We start from the raw sequence: 22,786 nt of genomic DNA, 5'->3' as shown, positions 1-22,786 counted from the left end.
TGAGATTTATAATTGCGATTTATGTGTTGGCTAAAAATTTTTTATTATATTTTATTTAATTTTTTTCTACAGAGTCCAATACAATATTGTCAGACTTTTATCTGTAAGAGTTTTTGAGTGTAACTCATAGAATATGATATTATCAAGTCTACATGATTGTATCATATTGCTCTATTGTTATTGTTTCCCTCAGTAACAATGGTATCGCAGTGTAGCAAGACTCAAATATGCATCATCGTCTACAACAAATCACAGCGTTTGTTCAAAAGAAGCAGAAATAAAATTCTCATAAAAAAAAAAAGAAAAAAAAAAAGAAGAAGCAAAAAGCAGAATGAAATATCTACTGGTTGCCCTGTGGACTAGCTGAGTCCCATTATGTCATTTAAAGTAATTATAATATTTGTGTAAATCTAATGAATTAGCACCCCAATTTTGAATTGTTAATCGGGATCATTAAAAAATCATTTGTTTGCATGTTTTGATAAACATTTTAAGATGTATTGAAGTTAGGTAAAGGATGACCGCATTCAGGTAAAGGATGACTTCATGCTTCATATCAGCAGCAGGAACTTATCTACCTCTGATGTAAAAAGCTTTTTCAAGCTTTATCGCTTAAGAGTAGACTAAGAGAGTCACAAGACATTGGATAACGTTGATTAAAAGTTGGTTTCTGTGTGTTCTGGTCAGTCTCTCTTAGTTTTATCCCCTTTGTATAATGAACTTGGTTATTTTAAGTGGCATATTTTTTTTTCTTTCAGGCTTTATGTATTGCCTTTTAAAACTGATTTTTTTTCTTCTTCTTTTCCTCTCCTCCTTTTGCTTCCTTCAAGCTAAACTGAGAATCTGCCTTTGAGCATGTTGATGAATCATTTTGCATATAATGGCAAATCGAGCCATTAGCTGTTGTGTGCATGTGAAAATCCACAGGCATGGAGCGAAGTTATCTGCTTACATAAGCTAGTTACCGTCATTACTGAACACATAGTGGCCTAAGAAACAGCATTTCAGTGAATGAAGCAACATATACATGATATAAAAATGTTTTTGTTTGAAGAAAGGTAGCTTTTTACAAAAGTGTTAGCGTGCTATCTGTCTACTTTTCTCAATAGTTTCTAAGCACTGTTCATTTTAGTCAAAGGAAGAGAAGTATTATTTGGATAGGGAACTCTTTTACTGCAATATAGTACTGCTACAAGTACTATATTATACTATATTAAATTAACATTTAGAAAAACTGTAGTGGAATGTTGCAGCTAAGCTAATTTAGCATTAGCAAATGCTAAATGAATCACATCTGGCCTGTAGTGTTTACATCTGACAGAATTCACACACATGTAATTTTAGGGGTGAAATATTTGTGCACTAATCACCTAATCATGTTGAAATTTCATTTTGGCTGGTTAGATATTTTCACAGAAATGTTTTTGCTGCTCGTTAGATATTTTATACCTTTGTTATTGGTATGTGCTGATTTCAAAATGAGGTATTATTGGGTGGTTTGAGATGCTACTTGTGCCTTAACCTCTGTTAAAGTTAAGCTAGTTAGTTACAGCTGCTGCTTTCACTTTTTATTTTTTTGTCGAACAACGACTGAAATGAACATAAAAAAATGTAATAATATTATTAATAATATGTAATTTAAGCTTTACTTTAGTATGACACCTGTAAACATGATGAACTGGCACAGTGGTCAGCATCTGGATAATAACATTGGCTTTTCTTCCTCCCTGCTGTGCTGCTGATTGAATTAGTGAGGAGTATTAACACTCAGACCAGACACTACATTACCCTTCAGCAGTTTCACCTACAGCTCTAAATATTTCAGCAGCTGCTATCACTTTAATGGGGCTGTTGGTCTCTGGGTTGCTATGGTTGCTGCGAGTTTCTTCTCTTTAAACAGCACCTTTAAGTTGATGGAAACATTGAAACTCTCCTTTGAATGCTGCACCTTTTAATAAAAGGTAGGTTTAGAAAAGAAGCATAATAAGTTGTATTTTTTTTTTCATGCTCAGCTGATCAAAGCTCCTGTTTAGCGAGAAATATGATCGTTACGCTGAGTTAAAGGTGTGTCCTGCCCTTCATGTATTTGCACAGGACACACCTTTGTGTATGAAACCTTCTGGGATTGCAGTCGGCTGACAATGCCGAAACCAGATCAGAAAAGAAGAAATGACAAAAGGCCTAGAGGTGAACATTTCTTTCATTTTTACATCATGTTTGATCCTATCTGTTCCCATCAGTTCGTGTCTTTATTTCACTTTGATTCATCAGAAACTAATCTCTTTTTGGTGTTTACCTTTGGAGTGCTGCTCTTTAAGCTTTAGAAATTATGGATGTCTAGTGTGCTGCTGTGTCGTGATAATAAGTAATTACTTAAACTTGTGCAACCATTTGCAGCTGGCACTGTGACAGAGGTGTGATGCAATGCTGTTGCTAAAATGGGATCTTGAATGTTTTCTAATAACATGTTTGTAATGATGCACTGATTCTTATGTTGATGTAGAGGACATGAATTTGCAGCAGGCCCTAAATGCTGCCAGGACCATTTTTAGAAATGATGCACAGCAAGTGTAAAGTAACCCCGCAGAGCTTTGAGTAATGGTGCACTGTACCTGTGAAATTAGTGGGGGGGGAAAAACAGGGCCATTTATGTTGGCTTTGTCACAGCTTTGGATTTGATTTTTTCATTTTCAGTTTTTAATTGAGCATTTTTAATTCAGTGTGGGTGTTAGTTTTCAGTGTGTTGAACATCTAGGATCTGCAGCAAGAAATAGAGACGACCACTAGGATATGAAACTGAGCAAAAGTCTGGAGCCACCACCACCCTCATCCAACGTTTTATTCTGCATTTCAGGGTCCCGGGCAGCTGAAGCCCATCCCAGTGTCATAGAGCTAAGGTACAACCTGCCAGTCGGTCGCAGAGTTAACACAGACATGGACAACCATTCACATCTACGTTCAATTTAGAATCACTAATTTACCAAACTGTGGGACGAAGGTGGAGTACCCAGAGAGAACCCACGCAGACATGGGGAGAACATACAAACGCCACACAGAAAGACCCCAGACAGTTTTTTTGATTTATCCAGATATGCTTTTACTCCACTGATAGTGTGTTTGGAATCTTTACCTACTGAAAAATGAACCCTTTGCCAATTGGATGGTACCAATGGTGGATCAAAATCTGATCCCCAGTACGGAGAACTGTTTTTTTCTAGAGAACCACTTCCCAGTAGTTCAATTCCTTGGAATTGTTAGTCTGCTTGTTTATATCCGTCCTGCTTATTGATTCCAGTCGCACTTGCGCTACAATCAGCTGATTTCAGTTTGTGTGCTGGAAGAGGTAAATGGTGGCACAGTCTGCAACGTGGATATGGACACAAAAGAATGAGAGCACTTTGGCAACGTGCAAACTGCATCCAGAACAGAAACAATCTTATTATGCTGCTAACACAACTTCGGCTCTTTGCAAGCACCTGTGCAGATAGCATCCTAACATTTAAACTAGCCAAGAACTTAGAGTGATGATAAAACTGAGTGAATGCTGATCTCAACCCAGCAGCCAAACCCTGATTTTCAGCTGGTGACAAAGTCAGTGATGAGCAGTCAGGCTGCAGCCTCCATATCTGCCTGTTCATGTTTCTAAAATAGACTCACTGTGGCGATCGCTTTGAAGTCTCTTTGTGTGTTTTTTCATCTTTGCTTTGTGCTGTTGGCTTCGTGTTCATACCTAAATACTAAGGGAAAGATCATATGAATTACTTTTTCTGGGAGTAATTAAGCAACGTACTGCATTACTTTAAATGTAATTAGTGGGTAAATAACTCCAAAAAGCACAAAGATTTGACCACGCAATTAAATTGCACGAATGTAATGTCTTTGATGTGCTGCTTAGCGATGGTAGGCACTCCCAAAGCAGAGCCAATGGGATTGGAATTGCTGAAATGCAGTCCCAACCATGACACAGCATCCACTGTGTTTTATAGATGGCTGTAGACACTCTTCGCTGTACCTCTCTCGTGACCACCTCTGTATATAATGGTGTAGATTTGATGCGAAAAATCCATTTGGATTCATTAATAGAGAACACCTGCTATCACTGATTCTCAGTGCAGTTCTTGTGTAATTGGCATACCTGCCTTTTCTCCTTGTTCATCTCTCAGGTTTGGTGTCAGGTCTTTGCAGGATGTTTTACAGTTTCTTTCTTAAGGACATGAATTTGACATGCTGTCCATGTGCTGTAGGGTTTTTTTTCTCTTGTTGTTCATCATCTACTTTTCCAGCCCAGTCTTTGGTATTTTTAAAGATTCAGCTAAAGAAAGGGGAACGAATCATACTTTCCTGCGGCAGGCTGCTAGTAGCAAAGTACCTAAAGCTACAATTTAAAGTTGGCTCTTTGCTGAGATGTCTGTTATGCTCAGACACAGCGCTAATTATGCCTAAATAGTTCATAGATCAGTGTTAACTGGCATAAAAAAATACCTAAGCAAAAAATAACAAAAAACATTCCTCTGTGGTGTGGTCAGGTCCAGGGACTAGACTGAAATACAATCATCGAAAGACCTTCAGAAAGCCCAGAGTCCCATTGCTCAAGAGCACTTTAAAAAGTGACCAAGATGTCTGGCTCCTTTGAAGCAAAGTATAAAAGTAAAATGAGGGGTGGCTCAAAAATTTTGCACAGGGCTGTAGGAAAAAGAAGGTAGCATCCCAGTCTTTCTGTCTTATTATGTTTGTTACTCTGATGTGGAAGCAACAAATATGTGTAATTATCAAATTACTGTAATTGGATAGTTGCTGGAGAAACTCTTTCAGAAGCAGCTCACAGATTCACACAGACAAAAGATGTTTTCAGCAGCCTGTATTTTAAACCTTTTCATGACTCTACTGTATTTCAGGTTATTTTGAGCAAGTAGAGCAGTGACTTATGGGTAAGAGTGGTCTGTCTCTCTTTGTGCGACAGCAGGTACTGTAAATGAGACCTGTAAATGTAGGTCACGATTTTCCATAACAGGCCTAGAACTGGATTTCTTCAAAAAGCACATTTTAATTCTTAGAAATAAGTGGCTTTGTTCTCATGCTGTGTCGGACGCTCGTTGGATTGTTGGGGTATTAGTTGAGTAGAAAGCGCTGGGGCATAGTCTCCTTTCTGTTGCTGGGCCCAAATCCTGACCTATTTGGCTATTAATAGGTCAAGAAACCTGCTGTACTGAATGGAGATTTGAGAGGTAGTTGTTGCAGGTGTATTGTTGTCTAGGAGCAGCTAATCACTGCTTGAGCTAATCTTGAAACTTGTACCCCCTGACAAAAGAACAAGTGATTCTGAAACGGGAGCTTTTGATATTATCCTGTGTATCAAAAACTGATGGCTGTTTCGACATGGAAACCTGGAGGAAATACAGCTGAAAATTCAGTTGAGAGGCAGTGATGCTGACACACGAGTGAACCTGGCAGTGTGATGTGGACCAGACGGCATTGCAGGAAGGCGAGACGATAGACAGGGTGCAGAAAAAATGTAAACAAACTAATCCAGAAATCCTAACAAACAATGTATAATACAATACTTTAATCTCTAAAATAATCCCATGCTCATACAGGTATTTTTTTTTCCTATTGTAGGATCAGTTTGTTAACATTAATCTGCTCTTAGACTTAAACTGCAACAGTTAAGTTAGGTGACATATCTAAAGAGTCAGCTGTTACATGACTCATTTTTTCATATAAAAAGAGCTTGAGAGGGTTACTGATCTTATAGAGAATTTAAAAAAGTGAAGGAAATTACTTACTGGTTTACTTTCAGCTGTTTAGCTGATATCCACTTGTGAAACTGGATGGGATGAGAAAGGTGTGGATCTGACTGAGAGATTGAGTGGCAGTGCATATCCCTGATTTATCTTCTTTAGATAGATAGTTACATTTATGTCCCATGACGTGAGTATACACATGCAGTAAAACAATCAGTTCAAGATAAGACATTAGCACGCAATATACACACTTTCACTCTCCTTGCATAGTAACGTTGGTAAAAAATAATTTGAATAGTAATTGTGTTGCTCATGTTCAGAAATGTGATGGTTTGAAGAATAAAAGATACTTTGGACCTTTTTTGTGTACAAGGGTGACAACAGTGCAGTGCAGATGGTAGTTATTTAAGGGAGGAGGCAAGTGGATGCCTTAGAAAATGAACTTCATGCTGTACTAAAGGAAACTTGATAGCAGAGTCGAGAACAAAACCTCTGCTGGAACATATTTATTGAGATCGCTGATGAGGGAGCCTTGGGTCAACCTGAGAAGCTGCTCCTTGCTGGTCATTTGAAAACAATGCTGGTTTGCCCATTGGCTTCACTTTTCAGGGCCACTTTGTATACAGTCTGTTGGATAGCCTGATGTTGCTTCACTATACTGTGTCCCATGGTTATCTATTGTTGTTTATTTATCTCAGATTGTGGCCAGACTACTTTTACACTACCTCAAATATATTTCTAAATATATATTACTGTTTAATGGATATACTGGACAAAGTGCGTTGACTATGGAGTTACCAGGTAGAAGAAAAGGAGGAAGACCACGCAGAAGATCCATGGATGGAGTGAAGAAGGACATGCAGGTGGTGTGTGTTAAAGAGATGGTCCGCTGTGTTGGCCCCTAAAAGGAGCAGCTGAAAGCAGAAGAATCGACTACACTGACATGTGTTATAAGTCAGAATCCACCATGTGTTGCCCAGCCCACTCAGCTGATTCACTTGTTTTAAATGAATCATTTTGTGTAACAAAGATTTATGCCCGCACCTTCACCCTCACTTAAAATGGAATTAATCCCTCTTGATCTTTTCAGGAGGTGTGATTACACAGCACTGTTATCACACCAGTTATAAATGATTAAATCATAGCAACCATTCTTGATTCAACTTCTACAGTCAGCACCTCGCGCCTGTTTGACCAAGCTGCCAACCCGCGTCCTAATATCTGCTGTTAGGCCATAAATAGGAAAACGAAGGCAAATTTGGAGCAGCTGTGAGCTGCATGTAGTTTAATAATTAATCACAAGGCTGGCAATTCAATTTGTAAGCACCTCCTGTCCACAGGTTGAAGAGCTCTGAACAAAACTGCTCCCCGTGTTATTCTTATGTAGGCATGTTATGTGGCTTTAAACAGAGTGCAGATGGACAGTTTGTATAATGTACTGCTGGGATTGAGCCAAAGATGAGTCAACAAACGCTTGGATTGGTGTTTTTCTAAGAACTCGTGCATGTACCACACACACACGCACACACCTGTCTCCGTCCGACTGTTGCTGTATACACGACGTCACGCTTTAGGAAAGTCTTGCCCACTTTCCAAGAAAGACACATTTCTGAATTGCATCTGCTCAGAATTTCAACGTGGATTGAAGGCAGCGTGCAGCTTTTGTGGTTTGTGTTACAGTGTACACAACTACAAGCTGGACCCTGAGACTTTTAAGGCTGCTGTCTCAAGTGACATGTTTTACATGATGGGCCGTGCTGGTGCCAGAGAGGGCAGCTGGCCTCTCGCAGCTCAGGACGGCTGCTGTGCAGTGTCACATCACAAACTGGAAAGGACAATCGTGTTATTCTTCTGTGAATTATGAATCTTATAGGAATATTAAGTGCTGCCATACAGTATACGTAATCTTAGTCTTCTTGTGTGCACTGCTGGAATTTGTACTTGTATGTCCTCATTTTTCTGTAGACTTTCACTCAGCTTGTTTTTTTTTCCTTTTCACTCCCTCCCACTTCTGCTTTTCCTTCCCTTCTCTTCCCTCGCTCCCTCCCTGTAACCACCTCCTCTTCATCTCCATCCAACTGGTGCTCGGAGCAGCTTACTCATGTCCAGTCACTTCCCACCATGCCTCGCCTCTCACACAGGCGCTTCCTGCTCCTCTCTGGACATATTTTCATATTTCTCTCTGTCTCTCTTTTTGTTTTTTTGTTTTTTTTGTGCAACAGGAGCAGAATGAGGTCCTTGTCTGCTTAGCGACCTGTGCCAGTTGAAGATGATTCACGTGAGGTAAGAAATCCTGCCAGCACGCTCGCTCCACGCTGCTTTCACATTCCTTCTTGAGAATCTAACCGGCCTGCAGTCACTCGTAACTGAAAGCAGATGGCTGAAAAGTTTTGCCTGGCAAAGTGAGCCTAACGTGTATGGGTGGCGGAGATGTTTCTGTGTGGTATTGGGGCAAAGTGACGGGTGGGCGGGGGTGGTGAGCTCTGATTCGTCAGGAGATGTGTTTAGGGGCTGGGGACTAGAAGCCGTAAATTGGGGCCCCATGTTGTGCAGCTGCTGTGTGTTTTACAGTTGGTCCCCTGTGGTGACGGTTTCCATATCGCCCTCCGTATTGGGACTGCCTGACTTGGTCCCATCATTGTGTTAGTATTCACAGACAAACGCACTTTGTCATGTCATTGTGTAGTGCTGGAAAGTTTGCTTGTAGCCAGGCTAGTGGTTGGGTTGTAGGGGTGGCTCTGTCAGTCTGCTGGTTCGTATTGAAGTATCTTAACAACCTGTATGTTTTCCCAGTAATGAATCCTAAAGATCTCCCAACACAACTTGTCAACTCAAGTGGACACATATCAGCTCAACAGGTAAAACATCAAGCCTTAATAGTGGCTCACTGGCTTTGGGACTTTATCTTTAATATAAAACATTAAAACTGTTCTAGTTTTTAATGTTTAACAAAACATTAAGGCAGATCTACAGTTTTAAAAAACAAATCTGAGCTCCCATGAGCTGCTGGGCTTCTCATACACAGGTAAAAAGCCTGTCGCATTTATGTTAATAGTTAAGTAATGCTATTGCTGTTGATATATATTAAGTATAATTAGTTTATCCAGGTTCATCCGGTAAAACTGATTTCTAGTTGAAAGTACTCTCCACGGCTTGGGCTGTGGACCTTTTGTTTGATTGTTGGTATCTGTCGGCACACACAGGAAAGGGATCCGTATTACATCCTGATGTTCTTTCTTGTGAAGCAAAGGCCTGCACAGTACCTGGAAGCGTGTCACAGGGAACTGTGTGGCAGGGAACTCGTATTGTTTTGGTTATATGGCAGCTCACATGTTTCTGTTTCGAAAAGCCCTACTCTCATTCTGTTCAGTTTTGGCTGTATGAATCTTTCCATGAACATGCTTTCCAAGGGAAACAACAAACTAGTTCCTTTCTTACGGGGGAAAAAGATTGAGTCTCTTCCAGATTTTTTATGGTGCCAGTGTGAGTGTTGGAACTGCTGTGCGAAGCTGCCCTCAGGCTAAAATAATATATGTTCTTCATCCAAACAAGCAGTGTGAAGAGTGCTTTCATACATTTTGTAATATTTCTGATCCAGAAGTAAAAGCGGGACATGCAATTAATCACGTGTGATCTACAGAACTAACATTGTCCTGTATTTTATTTAAATCTTTTTACCCTCCTTGATCCCCACACTCAGCCATAGCAGACACACCCAATTGCTGCTCGCCTTCTGATGTCACAAAATATTTCTGTAATGAGAGTGATGTCCAGGGGCCTGCAGGAATCCAATGGGGGCGTATGATATATTCCAAAAGCGATTTGACAGCTCGGTGTGAAGCGCAGAGTTGCTGCAGGAGACGGTAAAGTCTAACTTGAAGCAGCTTCTCTTTCTCTCCTCGACTGACTCCTCTGACTTGGCTTGTTATTGTTCTCTCTCCTGCATGCTTGTCATAGCTCCTAGCTGGCCATGCAGAAGCAAAGAGGGGTTGCAGTCTGCAGCAATCACCAGCCGTATCATTGTGCTGCTATCCTATGAAGCAAACTTTTTTTTGGCTTTGTGTATGATGTCATTTTGTGTTTCCTCTTTTATTTGACTCCTCAGGTCTCCTGTGATCATCTCTCTTTCTCTGGTTTTGGTAACGCCCAGTGAGCAGCCAGGAAAGCCCTCCCTGTCCTGCCTATGACATGGTTTAACCCATGTGCGATCCGGTCACCATGATGGCCTCTGTGGTTGCCAGTGGAAACCGTGATGGACAGTCTCTGGTCTTGAAAGGGGTGGACCCAGAGACCTGCATGATTGTGTTCAAGAACCACTGGGCTCAGGTAAAACACCAGCGCCAAGCTAACAGTCTCAGAACTGTGAATTCTCCAGCCAGCTTAGTTTTTCACACTAGAAGCAAAGAATCTGGATCTCTTAACTTCCGAAGTATTCACCTGATATCCTCTAAAAAGGTTAAACAAACATGTTCACAAACAAAAATGTGGTTAAAAAGCACCCATTTTCCATTTTCCTTGGAAACGATAATGCGGCATAAGACTTTTGTACAGTAGAATATAACGAAACCCTTGTGAAGTGAATATATTAAAATCTTGTAAATAAAGATGCACATTCTATTTAGTTCCTTCCTCAAAACCTGATGGCAAAAAATGACTCATGTAGTCCCCCTATAACAGTAAACTGCAGTGTGAGCAGGGCCAGTGGAATCTTGGCGGTAAAAGGCTGACGGTCTCAGACTTCTGGTTCTTTCCAGCAGCTTGTGTCCCTGTTCACTCCCCTGCAGGACATGGCAGCCTGTTAATCCCACTCCTCCCACACAGAGATGAACAAACTCTGCACACATTAACATGGGGCAGGGGGACACTGAATAATGAGGACATAGAGGAGCATAATGGTAACTGCCATCTACATTTATGGTTGTCAATGTGATGACTGACCCGAATTTATCAAAATCAAGCAGAATCCCACTTTTGGTTTCATTAGTGTTAAAACTATGCAAGTTTAAAGACATTGTGTTAAACTCTAATCTAAATATGTGGCAGATGGCTGCCCCTTCCTGAGCATGGTTCTGGTTTCTTCCTGTTAAAAGGGAGTTTTTCCTTCCCACTGTCACCAAAGCGCTTGTTCACAGGGGTTTGTGTAATTGTTGGGGTTTTCTGTTTTCTTTGTATTAAGGGTGAAAAAAACCCCAAAACGCTTGGACACTGCTAGCACGGGGCGCCCACGCAAAGCAGGAGATGAAGCATAGCTGAATATGTTTCCAAACCAACTTCATTCTAAGCCAAAGACTAGAAAATATGGTGAAGCATATCTTCCCTTTGGTTTCACCTGCACAAGTGCTGAGGTAGGTCTCCCCTGTAGAATTGGTTTTCCCTTGGTCGGGAGCACGCACTGGGCTCTTCAAATCATGGACAAACAGTATCCCACATTCTTGATTTTTAGTTCACAAACACTTCTCATAATGATTAACTACTCCTGACATTTTAGAGATGTTAGCTCTTTATACAGCTCTTTATTATGTGAGTGGTTGTATAACTAATGTGCCAATGTGAAACATCTGGGGATTTAGTGATGATAAACCGTTTAATGATGTACAAGACATTCAAAGCATTTAAAATTTTGCACAATTGTAGATTTTACACTTTTCAACTTGTCACACAAATGGGATATTTTTAATAACAACTGTAACTGTGAAATAAACACGATCAGTCTGTTGCAGCTAATACTAAGCAATGTCAACAGACACCTCATGAGTCATGTGGCCGTCTTTGCTAGCTGTCTGCTCAGCTTCATATTTTTCATCCCCATCTTGACAGTAGCCGTAATCAAAAACTCTGGGCTCGGATTAAAGTTCGATTTGCTTCAGGCAGCACAAATCCACCTCACACAGAGTTTTGTTTTCATTCTTACTTAATCTCTAGCCTGATAAGAATGCTCTTGACTTGTTTCAGCTCAGAAAACAGTGAACACGCTGTAAGTAATGACCTTGTCTTTGTGTGAGAAGCTCTGGCTGTTTCAGAGTTGAAGATTAGCTTTAGGTTCATTTGCTGGCTCTTATCAGCTTCTCTCCAGGCGTCACGGAGCTGTGTGTTGCGTCACGTTAAGTGATCTGTCAGTTGCTGGCAACAGTCTTTAACTGTAGTCTGTGTGTAGTGTGGGCAGCGTGTTTATGGTGATCCTGTAAAGGTCTCTGATTCATTTTAGTCGTCAAGAAAATCTGGCAGTTTTGTCTGAATTTGCTATGACACTTGACTTTTCCTTCCTCACTGGCGTTTGCAGTCTTGATTTTTCATAATTGAGTACAGTGAAGATCTGTCTTTAAACCATGAATGTTATTCTGAATGATTCAATGTGTCCATTGCTCTGTCTGATGGTTAACTGAAGTTACTGTCACAGACACAGTGAGGCACTGGGGGCTGGCAATATGATACTACTGTCATTTGAGGATCCTCCCATATCTATGGCACTATTATGCCAGCATCCATAGCATAACAATGACTGACTGCTCTTGGGAAATATTTGACATTGATCCAGCCTGAGCCTACTTCTTCGTCACATTTTAAAAGGCCTCTGTATCTCTCATGTTCCAGCTTAATATGTAAAATAATGCCACCAATCAGCATCGTTGGGCAAATCCTGAAAAACAACAACAAAAAACACTGTGAATACTGACCCCTTTTGGAACCGACCATAACGTCACCAGTGTAAGGTGGTTCATGATCATGGTTCCATTCTTCCAGCTGTTCAGTTTGGGAAAATCTTATCCCCTGCCTCCTTCCTGTTACTTCAGAATTGGAAGGAGAGCCTGAGCTGGACTGATCCCTGTGGCTTGTTCCACTGAGCTCAGGCTGGGATTACAGACTCTGTTCTCTTGCTGCCATTAGCCATGCCCAGTTATCTCATACACAGACTGTTATTGTCATGGCAGCAGCGTCAGCTTGGGGACACTGGCTCCATTATTGTGACACTGGTTTCTACACAGCAGACACACACACACGGGAGGGACTGGATACACAAAGGACTGTATTATTCTGTGCAACCAAAGTGAGTTTATTCATACAGTGCTGCTTGTCCCCACTCCACTTCTGTTGAAACTGAACCTGTCAGGAATAAGGAAGTGATTGTACCTATTTGTATTGCATACAGTCCCACTTCCAAAAAAGTTTGGACACTGTGTAAAGTGTAAATAAGAACAGAATGCAATGATTTCCAAATCTCACAAACCCATATTTTATTCCCATAAGAACATAGAAAACATCTGAGAAGTTTAAACTGAGGCAATTTAGTATTTCATTAAAAACAATTACACAGTTTCCCCCACAAGGTAGGGTCTGTTTGTCTGTTAGCAATCCAGCATGTGTGGTTTTCATGGCATCGTATTGTAATAAAAGCATCATAAAACGCCAACATTTCAGATCTAACCTCTTATACCACAGAGGTTAGATCAAAGATAACAGGAGTTTATCTGTATGACAGACACTTTCTTGGGTGACGTAAAAGTCTAAGATCTCATATCATCCTCTTCTCTTGTACTGTAGGTAGTGAAGATCCTTGAAAAGCATGATCCCCTGCGCAGCAGCTCCGCCCTGTCCTCCCTCAGTGTCATCAACCTTACCGCCGGCTCTAGCGGCAGCTCTCGTTTCGGCCCCATCCCTGGAGACGAGGCAAACGCGGTGCAGAATTATGTGGAGCACATGCTGTTCCTGCTGATGGAGGAGGAGAGCGGTCAGGCCGGAGCCATGGGCCCCATCCTGGAGTTTGTGGTGATGGAGAACGTGATGGAGCGTCTGTTTGTGTGGAGCCTCCGTCGAGAGTTCACGGACGACATGAAGCTGGAGCAGCTGAAAATGTACGAGATGCTGGTGGGCCAGGCGCGCCAGCCTCTGCTGCACCACAAGCCCATCCTGCGGCCTCTCATGATGCTGCTGTCCTCCTGTTCGAGCACCACTGCGCCTGCGGTCGAAGCCGAGCTGGTGTTGCTGCTCAACCAGCTGTGCTACGTCCTGGCGAAGGACCCTTCAATTCTGGAGCTGTTTTTCCACACGAGCGAGGATCAGGGAGCCACCAACTTCCTCATCTTCTCCCTGCTCATCCCTTTTATTCACAGAGAGGGCACGGTGGGCCAGCAAGCCAGAGATGCCTTACTGCTCATCATGTCTTTGTCTGCTGAGAATGAGCGAGTGGCCAAACACATCGCAGAGAACACCTTCTTCTGTCCGGTCAGTCCCAAATGGAAGCTCAGCGGCTCACTTTCCGTAAAATTCAAAAGGAATCGTTTTGTCCTAAATACTAAATAATCCCACTCACGCACTAACATTGGCAGCATTGTTCCCTGACATTTCTGTGTCTGGGTGTCATAATTAGTCAGAGAGCAGATGGTGATTAATTCATGGGCTCGCTTAAAAAAGCAAAAAAACAAACAAACCCCAAAACAAGGGTAAATAAAAATCTGGCACCAAATGTGTGGCATTTATAAGATTACAGCACAGCTGCAAGATAATCCCATGTAAATAACGTCATTAATTCACGGCTGCAGACAGTGCTTTCAAAATGAGGTTTGAATGCAGACAGAATTTAATTGGTTCCACTGGCGTCTACAAGAAGGGCACAGCGGAATAATGCTGCAGAGGAACGTGTACAATACTACAATACTAATAATGTCACTCATCTTACACTTTAATTTGGTTGCGCTGGTATAGCCTGTGTTGCATTTGTAAAGCAGTTCTTGGTACTTACAATGCAGGCATGCCCAGTTAAAGACCCCTGGGCACAAATATGCGATGGGCACGCGCCAACTTGATTTGATGATTACACGTTTTTTGCTTCTTAAGTAATTAGACAGATCATATGGGAATGTGTGCCTGTGGAGAGCAGGGTACCTTACACTGCGCCCATGATATATGTTTTTATGATCCAAAAAAGTTTAAGAGAATCAAAATCTGGTATTATTTTTTCTTTTTTTTTTATTTGGTGCTTGGGTGGGCCCTCAACTGTGTCTGAGGCCTGTGGACATATGCCCAGAATGCCTGGATAATCTGGCCCAGAACACAAGGATTTCAAAATAAGATGGAATCTTATTTTGAAATTAAAGCATTAGTCACGTCGCATCTCAAATACTGCTAAAGGTCTCCGAGCTGAGCTGATCCATAGGAGGCATAAATCTGTGCAAGGAGAAAGCAGCAGGCTGATATGTAGACTGCTGCATCCGCTTATATTTGCATTACAAGTTACAAAGCAGAGGCCAAGAAGTGATTTACACCAGTGTTTTAGCTTTGTAGTAAAACACAGTAATAAATCTGCTGAAGCTTAAGGTAAAACTGACAGCAGAGGAGGTGTGTGTGTGTCTGCATCTGCTATATGGTACGCTACCTCGTTAATGTTTAATGAAGTTTATAACATTCTCTCTGTAATCAATTTATGGCAGATGATTTTTAATAGACTTCTTATATTACATGATGCATGTATGTGCAACACAGTGTGCTTTTTCCTATGTTCAGGTAAATGGGCCGTTATAATGTAGCTGTACTTACCTCATGCATGAGAGTAATGGGAATGTCATTATTTTAAACAATTTGTCTCAATGATTCAATTAAAGAAAATTAATTACCCAAAATTAAAAGTAAATTATACTTAGAACCACAAATTTGAATTATATTTTGGTTCTGGAGGAAACTTTATATGAACGGTGCATAGATTAAATATAAAAACCTCATTTGGCAGGTGCTGGCCACAGGGTTGAGTGGCCTGTATTCATCTCTGCCCACCAAGCTGGAAGTCCCCAATGAAGAGTGGCACTGCCTGCACAAAGAGGACTGGCTTCAGATGCCATCACTCATCCAGTTTCTCAACTCACTGGAATTCTGCAACGCTGTTATTCAGGTGAAGACGTGAGCCGCACGATAAAAGCTCTGCCTCATGAAAAATGCATTCACGTGTGATAAATGGCTGCAACCTCCTGCCTGGCTACACGCTTGACTGACATGCTCCTTGATATTGACTGCTCCCAGGTGGCCCACCCTGATATCAGAGACCAGCTGGTTAGTTACATCTACAATGGTTTCCTTGTGCCTGTCCTTGCACCAGCACTCCACAAGGTTAGCAGTAGCACAATTTCTCTTCACCTGGGTAAAAGGAAGTACTTGCCATTTTGCTGTTTCATTTCCCAATTACAGAAAGCGGTTATTCTGCAGGACGACGCGGTGTGTCAACAAAAACATACAAGCATAAACACTCCAAAAATGACTCTTATTTCTTCCCCTCTACCCAAGAAATTAATTGAGCTGATAGCTATCACCGTCACTGTCATCCATTAAATATGAGCTTGGCATCAGAAAATCCATGAACTGGGCTGTGTCTAAAGGTAAAAAGGACACTAGTTAGGTTAAACTATCAAGAGAGAGAGTTGGAAGAAAGTGTAAGACGACCCATATTCTAGGCTATTTAATGTATAGTCAAGGACATCATATTTAATTCTATATAATGCAATGATTTGTTTAGTTCTTTTATAATGAGGCAATACCGCACGCAATAATTAAATTACCTAATTACCTAATTTCCCTCGCTTAAATGAATCCTTAATTCAGTACTGCTACGATACAGAATCAGGTTTTAATATTTGATCATTTATTGTGGCACTCACACAATCTCTGCTGACTGATTCCTGCGTGTGTACAGGTGACCCTGGAGGAGGTGATGACCACCACAGCTTACCTGGACCTCTTCCTGCGAAGTGTAACCGAGCCAGCACTGCTGCAGACCTTCCTCTCCTTCATCCTCCTCCACCGTCACGAGAACGTCCATATCTTGGATACTCTAGTCAGCCGCATCAACACACCTTTCCAGGTAACCCAGCACACAGCTAAGGGAACGAGTTTTGCCATGCAGCACATAGAGCATGGCTCAGGTTTAATAAGCCAGGAACAGGTTTTACAAATGGTCCCAGATGCTCTTTCTACTGTTACAGGAAACATATGTGATTGTTTAACCAGTTCTCCTATATTGTGAAATTTATTGTGCAAATATCTTCAGGACTGAATAAATTAGTGTTTAAAATTTGCTCTGTTGTGTCTCTCTGACTTGATTAAACTCTACAGTTGGGGATTGTGTCCTTGGCACTCTTCCGCACTCTCATTGGTTTATACTGTGAAGATGTGATGCTGCAGCTCGTATTAAGGTGAGCGGCCCGCACGCTGACACGTCCCACTCGTGGTAACATGCTGCATCTAATTGCTTTACATTACGATGAGCTTTTACTCGCAACCTCCCGCTGTTACCATCTGCCCGCTGTCCCCTCCTCACCATTCTCTGCCTACAGCCACACGTTGGCTTTCCTGACATCTCCCTCTCATATGCCTCCCCAGGTACCTGATCCCCTGTAATCACATGATGCTGAGTCAGAGACGTGTAGTGAGGGAGCGGGACTGCTATTCGGCCTCAGCAGCGAAAATCCTGGCGTTAACGCCATCCTGCTGCTCTCCCGATCGCAGCCCGCCGCCACTCCGGCAGCTGGACTCCATTCTGTTTTCCAAGGGCGGAGAGACTCCTGACAATTCGGGAAACACAGGTAACAAATAGAACAATCGAGTATTACTTTTGCAGGTTTTTCGCAGGTTTTTTTTGTGTTTATAGTAAAATGTATGGCCACAGTGACTTTGGTATGATGAAGTCTTTCGTCCAGCATGTTTACCGCCTTCCTGAAGCCTAAATTATTAATTTTGCATTAACTACACTGCAGTTAATTCTGCGTTTTCAGGCGGTTGAATAAGTTGGTTGTGTTGCTTTTTGGCATATTTCCAAACATCAAATGATGATCTGCTTCAAGGGAGAAGCTCTTCGCCTCCTGCTGTGCCAGACATTTGATTGTTGTTTAGACGGTCTGTTATCTGTTGTTGCTCCGTTTTATTTTAATTAATTATTTAATTTTTATGTTTTTTTACTGATCCAAGCTAAACCTAGGGAAGTTCATGCAGTGCACTGCAGGGAACATCTGTGATTGGCTCATGCAGGCAGATCCTCACACAGCGACTTGCTTTTGCTTGCTGTTTAATATTAAGAAAATTCAATCAACTGCTCAGCCCTAACCTGATGGTGTAAAACAGTTCTTTTCTATTTGAAAAGCTTGATTCTTTTTGCTTACTATGTTAAAATGCACACTGTTAACTGTATTTAACGTTACAGAACAAAAATAATAAATTAACTGTTAACACCTTTTCTTTTCCCAAGGAAAGATTAATAGACAGTGTCTGTTGTCATGGCAACAACAAACTTTAAATACATGTAATACCTTAAAAATTATTAAATGCTCTCGGATCTTTCCACATATATTATATTCCTGAGAGACATGGATAAGTATCCATATCTGTCAATACCCAAGTAGAAAAGCATGGTCAAGTGCTCCAGTTATTCCAGTTGGTTAGTTAGTCTAACTGGCTGAATAATGGGCTCAAATCAACTCACTCAGTCAGGTAACTGAAACGTTGGATATTATAACCTAATAACATGTCAGAAAATTTGGCATAAATGGTGAAAAAAAAAATCCTTTAATGTGGTGGTTGAGGAACTAAAATGAAAATGGGATAATTTATTAATGGAACGTTTCCCAAATCTGTTCAGACATATGGCGCACTGTAAGGTGTAGATCTGCATTTAATTGGGAAACCAACATGTAACGGGGCTGATTGTGAGTATTTTATCAAATGGCGAGATCTCCCGCTGTTTCGATGCATTACATCACTTTACCCCCTGTAGTTACATGTCAAACTCATTAGTTGTGCTCTGTGTGAGTGCTGTGCTGAGGCACACCAGCTTTTATTAACAGTTCTTATCTGTTTTTTTCTTTCTTTCTTTTTTTTAAATCAGAGGAAGAAATGAGTTTCTCTGAAGAAAATGATGGCTCAGGAAACTCCTGCACCATCGGGTCAGAAATCTACCTGGATGTCAGTTATCTTCATTACCTCTACGACGCCCGTCTGAGCATCAGCAGCTGCATACGTGCCTGCCGGGTGTGGTCAGCCCCGTACGATGGCGAGGACCCACCTCCTGAGAAATACCAGCCGGGCGTCCTCGAAGAGCCGGGGCTAACGAGTCGGCACCCCCAGATCGCTCTCAAGAAAGCTCAACATCCCTTTGCATCGCAAGCAGGATCCTGCGTGCTGCCGGGTACAGACCCGCTTCCTGTCAACCAGCTGGAGCTGGAGTGGGACGACAGTTACGACGCGTGCCCCGTGCAGACCGCCGATGCTCCGGCAGAGAGCAGACCTCCCCCTCCGCCTCCTGCTGAGCCCCCGAAGCACATCCAGGAGATGAGGAGAACAGCACGAATGTTGGTTAAAGGCTCATACATCGAGGAGAACGACTTCCAGGATGACGTCATGGTGTACGATCTCATCGCAAAGAAAGACTCCGGCAATGTCGAGCGCACCAGTAAACCCAGTAGCTCGCAAACGGAAGAAACCAAGCCAGGCTCAGCTGACATTCCCCTCAAAAATGGGCTCAATCTAACACTTCCAGGCCCTGCGATCGTTGATAATAGCAGGAATAGCTTGGACGCAAAGGCTAATGGTCAGACGGATTGCAACGCCAACCTCCAAAACACGACTGCTGTAGCGTTGGGTGACGATCTCTTGGCTCAGTATGAAGAGCTCATTCGCACTTTGGACCCCGAAGCAGGTGGAAAACAGGTCAAAGCTGACAGAGAGGTGAAGAAGCCCATCACGCCTGTGGAGGTGGTGGAGGAGGACGAGATGGATTTCGCCTCCTTCTCTGCTGAAACGCCAGAGCCAGAGAAACTGCATTCACCATTTGGGACAATCAACAGGTTTCGCAGCGGGAGTGCGACTAAAAACCATTCACTACCTTTTACAGGTGAGCTGAGGAATATCTTAGCTCTGTAGGAGTCTCATCATTTGTTCAAAAATGAATTTGGAAAGAATTTTTATTTTGAACCTCCTTCCCTGCAGGTCCATTCATCAGCGTGCTTTTATCTCGTCTGGAGAACATGCTATCCAACTCGCTTCATGTCAACCTGTTGCTGACGGGTATCTTGGCCCAGTTAGCTGCTTACCCTCAGCCTCTGCTGCGCTCCTTCCTCCTCAACACCAACTTGGTTTTTCAGCCGACTGTTCGCTCTCTTTACCAGGTAACCCCTCAAGTTTTGAGGTCTTAGTTGGGGGATTTGGAAATACTTGGCACTTTTAGTTTTAAGTCGCTTGTCTTTATCTGAGCCTTAATCATATCACCTCTGTAAATGGTGCACATGCAAATCATGTTGCTTTTGCTTTGTGTTTTAGGTACTAGCCATTGTAAAGAACCAGATAGAGGAGCTGGCTGCCAGCAAGAAGGACTTTACAGAGCTGATCACTGCTGCCCAACACTGTCTAATGGCTCGGGAGCCCTCGTTCATAGAAACAGGTGACAACAGCTCAGATTCTCCTTTTCTGTTTTAGCTCTTATTGAAATCTGCACATGGCTCTATAACAGTATGAAAAATCAAGTATCTATTTATATATGTATATATCTCTTTGATTATACTGTGAGAACCCATAAGCTACCCTGCTAGCCCTGCCAGGAATAGTTTGTTTGTAAAAGCTTTCTGGGAAGTATTTTGGTAGATTCCAGATGGTTAGTAAGGCAGATTGCATTAGATTTACTGTTTATTATTCCTGAGCCTTACCAGCATGGTGTTAAATATGGTTCAAGGCAACATCGGCATTCCTGATTGGTTGTTTTTGGGCTCCTGTTTGGTACCAGAATAAATCTAACTGCCTGTGCTGAGTTCTTTAAGTTGTGTGTCTTTGGAGTTGAGCTGCTTTCTCTTTCTAGCCCTGAAGCTTTAGCCGGGGTTTTGAACTATATTCCCTGTAGGTTCAGAGCTGAGCAGGCTTGAAAAACTGTTGTCAGAAGAAAGGAATTTTAAAGGGAATTATTTAGACGAGCAGAGCGTAGTATTTAGAAATCAGGAAACGGAAATATGTTTAGAGAATATCTTTGAATCCAGACTTTTGCATGTACAGTATGTCAGCGTATTCACGTGGTTGTTAGTCGGTGCAACTCATTCAATCTTTATCCTCACAGACAAAAGCGGCGGCAGCAGCGGTTCCAACCACCACGAGGGGGGAAGGATCCTAAAGAATTCACCCCCACCAAAACCCAAAGCTATCTCCCTGGAGCGGACCGAGGTCTTCGCTACCATCCTCTTCACTGAGTTCCTTAAAGAACTGGCTGCAATTGCACAAGAGCACTCCATCTTATCTTACATTCCTATGGAAGAGTAATTGTGTCCCATTAGGCCTCCGTCAAGAGTCCAGCCTAACTAGGAAAGATTATAAAAAGAGTCTCTTTTGATATTTATGTCCTTTTTGGGCAGCGCTTGATAGAAACCTTTTTAGATCCAGTGATTTTTATACAACTACTTTTTAAAAATATAGAGTATTTATTTTCCAAGCAAAAGAAAAACTTCATGAACTTTTTAAATGTATTCATTCCACTTCTGGAAAGAATTTGGCAGCCAAGGAGGATTTCTAAACCAGCCGAAATGTTCATGACTAAGGCTCCAGCTCCACCACTAACCAAAGACTGTAGACATTTAAAGAATTAAAGCAGTCATCAGCCCTTATTTGAACCGTCTGGGTCCTGACCTCAACCCGAATGTCTTCTACAACCAGCTCCATCCACAGTACGACATCCGCTGCTCAGTGTGGTACTCGATATTACTCAGGTGGCCTTTCAGAAGTGTTGCGTCTATGGATCACTGCAAGGTGCAGTGCTGGCAACTTCACAGAAACGCACCCAAACTTTGTTCTTATGCAACTGTTGTGACACTTAATTCTTTGGCGAAAATATGTCTTCACGAAGGGGCGTTTCCACAAAATCATCGTGTTAGATTTAGATTTTGTTTCCTTCCCTGTTGATTCACGACGGTACCTCAGGAGATTTTCTTAAACAGCTGTAGGTGAAACGATGCACTAGATTTCCACACTTGTGGCCTCTGCGCCTTTCCATATCTGCGAAAAACCGACAAACCAGGTTCAGCAGTGACGTATTTAACTGTCTGCCTTACCTTTATGATGCCTCATAATGTACATATTGTATGTTCTGGTGACAATCAAGAATAATTAAGTTCAGCATGTTTCGTAACGGGATCGGGGTATTTAAGCTCTTTTTTTCTGTTGCCATTTTTTTTCCTTGATGAGGTTAGTTGCTTTTTTTGTTTGTTTTTAAGCGTGCGGTCCTTCGTCTGCTGAGGGTGTTGTGTTAGCTGTGATCAGTTTGAAATTTCAATCATAGTTCTGCATCTGTTGAAAATCAGTTTGGATTGTGTTGAAGGTAGCCTGCTTTGAATTGCCTTTAATTTAGTCTGCACGTGGTTATCAGTATAAGGAGATGCTATGAGATATACATATATATTTTGTTACAAAGCATGCTTCTTCTGAATGAACCTTCCAACATAGAAATACTTGCAAATTGTTGTCTAAGTTATGATTTCACTTCACAATGTTGCCTGATTTGTGAAGGAGTTAAACAAGAGCAATATGAAACTTTGCAGCATGAGCTGAAAATGTAGGTTGTTTTTTTTTTGATTGAGCAGAGGAATGTGTGAACTACACCGAGTAGGTCAATGGTCTTATCTAGAAGTTGAGCTGAGAAGGTTGGATTTTACTTTTAGGTTTAAATCTGAAACATGAAACTTTGTGTTTCATTTTAAATTGTTTGATTCCTACTTGATACAAATACGTTTATTTTTTCTTTACAAAACGGCTCAAAATCTACAAGTCAAAGCCATTTTCAGGACCGCTGAATAGGTCTTTATGAATGTTGCAGAGCACTTTATCAGCCTTCTAATACCACAGTGCCACTCACTGTCTAACACCTCTGTGGCACGACTGCAGTTGATCAACCAATTTCAGTAGATTTATCTTCCAAAGACTCATCTGATACGACTTTTGATCTGTTTTGTGTTCAAGATTTAACCAGGCTGCTGTTCACTGTTGTCTCAGATACAAAGGAATGCCTCTGTTAATAGTAATAATAATAATAATTAAAAACC

General features: G+C 41.7%; 1 protein-coding gene across 6 annotated transcripts in view; it reads left to right on the top strand.

The window, feature by feature from the left end:
- The window catches only part of fhip1aa (FHF complex subunit HOOK interacting protein 1Aa), a 29,029-nt gene extending 6,245 nt beyond the window's left edge, over positions 1-22,784 (top strand). For 2 of the 6 annotated variants that reach the window (XM_086295374.1, XM_086295372.1), the window contains exons 2-14: positions 7,964-8,024; positions 8,535-8,599; positions 9,847-10,067; positions 13,281-13,961; positions 15,463-15,621; positions 15,750-15,836; positions 16,417-16,584; positions 16,836-16,915; positions 17,103-17,305; positions 18,601-19,605; positions 19,701-19,879; positions 20,031-20,151; positions 20,815-22,784. In XM_086295374.1, coding sequence (XP_086151500.1) covers positions 9,942-10,067; positions 13,281-13,961; positions 15,463-15,621; positions 15,750-15,836; positions 16,417-16,584; positions 16,836-16,915; positions 17,103-17,305; positions 18,601-19,605; positions 19,701-19,879; positions 20,031-20,151; positions 20,815-21,014 — 3,009 coding nt within the window. In that variant the 5' untranslated portion in view covers positions 7,964-8,024; positions 8,535-8,599; positions 9,847-9,941 and the 3' untranslated portion in view covers positions 21,015-22,784. Of the gene's footprint in view, positions 1-2,094; positions 2,188-7,963; positions 8,025-8,534; positions 8,600-9,846; positions 10,068-10,917; positions 11,091-13,280; positions 13,962-15,462; positions 15,622-15,749; positions 15,837-16,416; positions 16,585-16,835; positions 16,916-17,102; positions 17,306-18,600; positions 19,606-19,700; positions 19,880-20,030; positions 20,152-20,814 lie in introns of those variants that run through there. The other 4 variants (XM_086295377.1, XM_086295373.1, XM_086295376.1 and 1 more) reach the window with 3 other exon arrangements.
- The last annotated feature ends 2 nt before the right edge of the window (positions 22,785-22,786 follow it).

This window comes from Aulonocara sp. 'chitande type north' Nkhata Bay, linkage group LG6 (assembly GCF_057382095.1).
Source record: "Aulonocara sp. 'chitande type north' Nkhata Bay isolate Kocher_YH1m ecotype deep benthic linkage group LG6, A_spYH_male_GT1.1, whole genome shotgun sequence".
NCBI classification, from domain to species: Eukaryota; Metazoa; Chordata; class Actinopteri; order Cichliformes; family Cichlidae; genus Aulonocara; species Aulonocara sp. 'chitande type north' Nkhata Bay.
The sequence above is the reverse complement of the archived record's forward strand: the minus strand, read 5'-3'. Positions and strand labels throughout refer to the sequence as shown.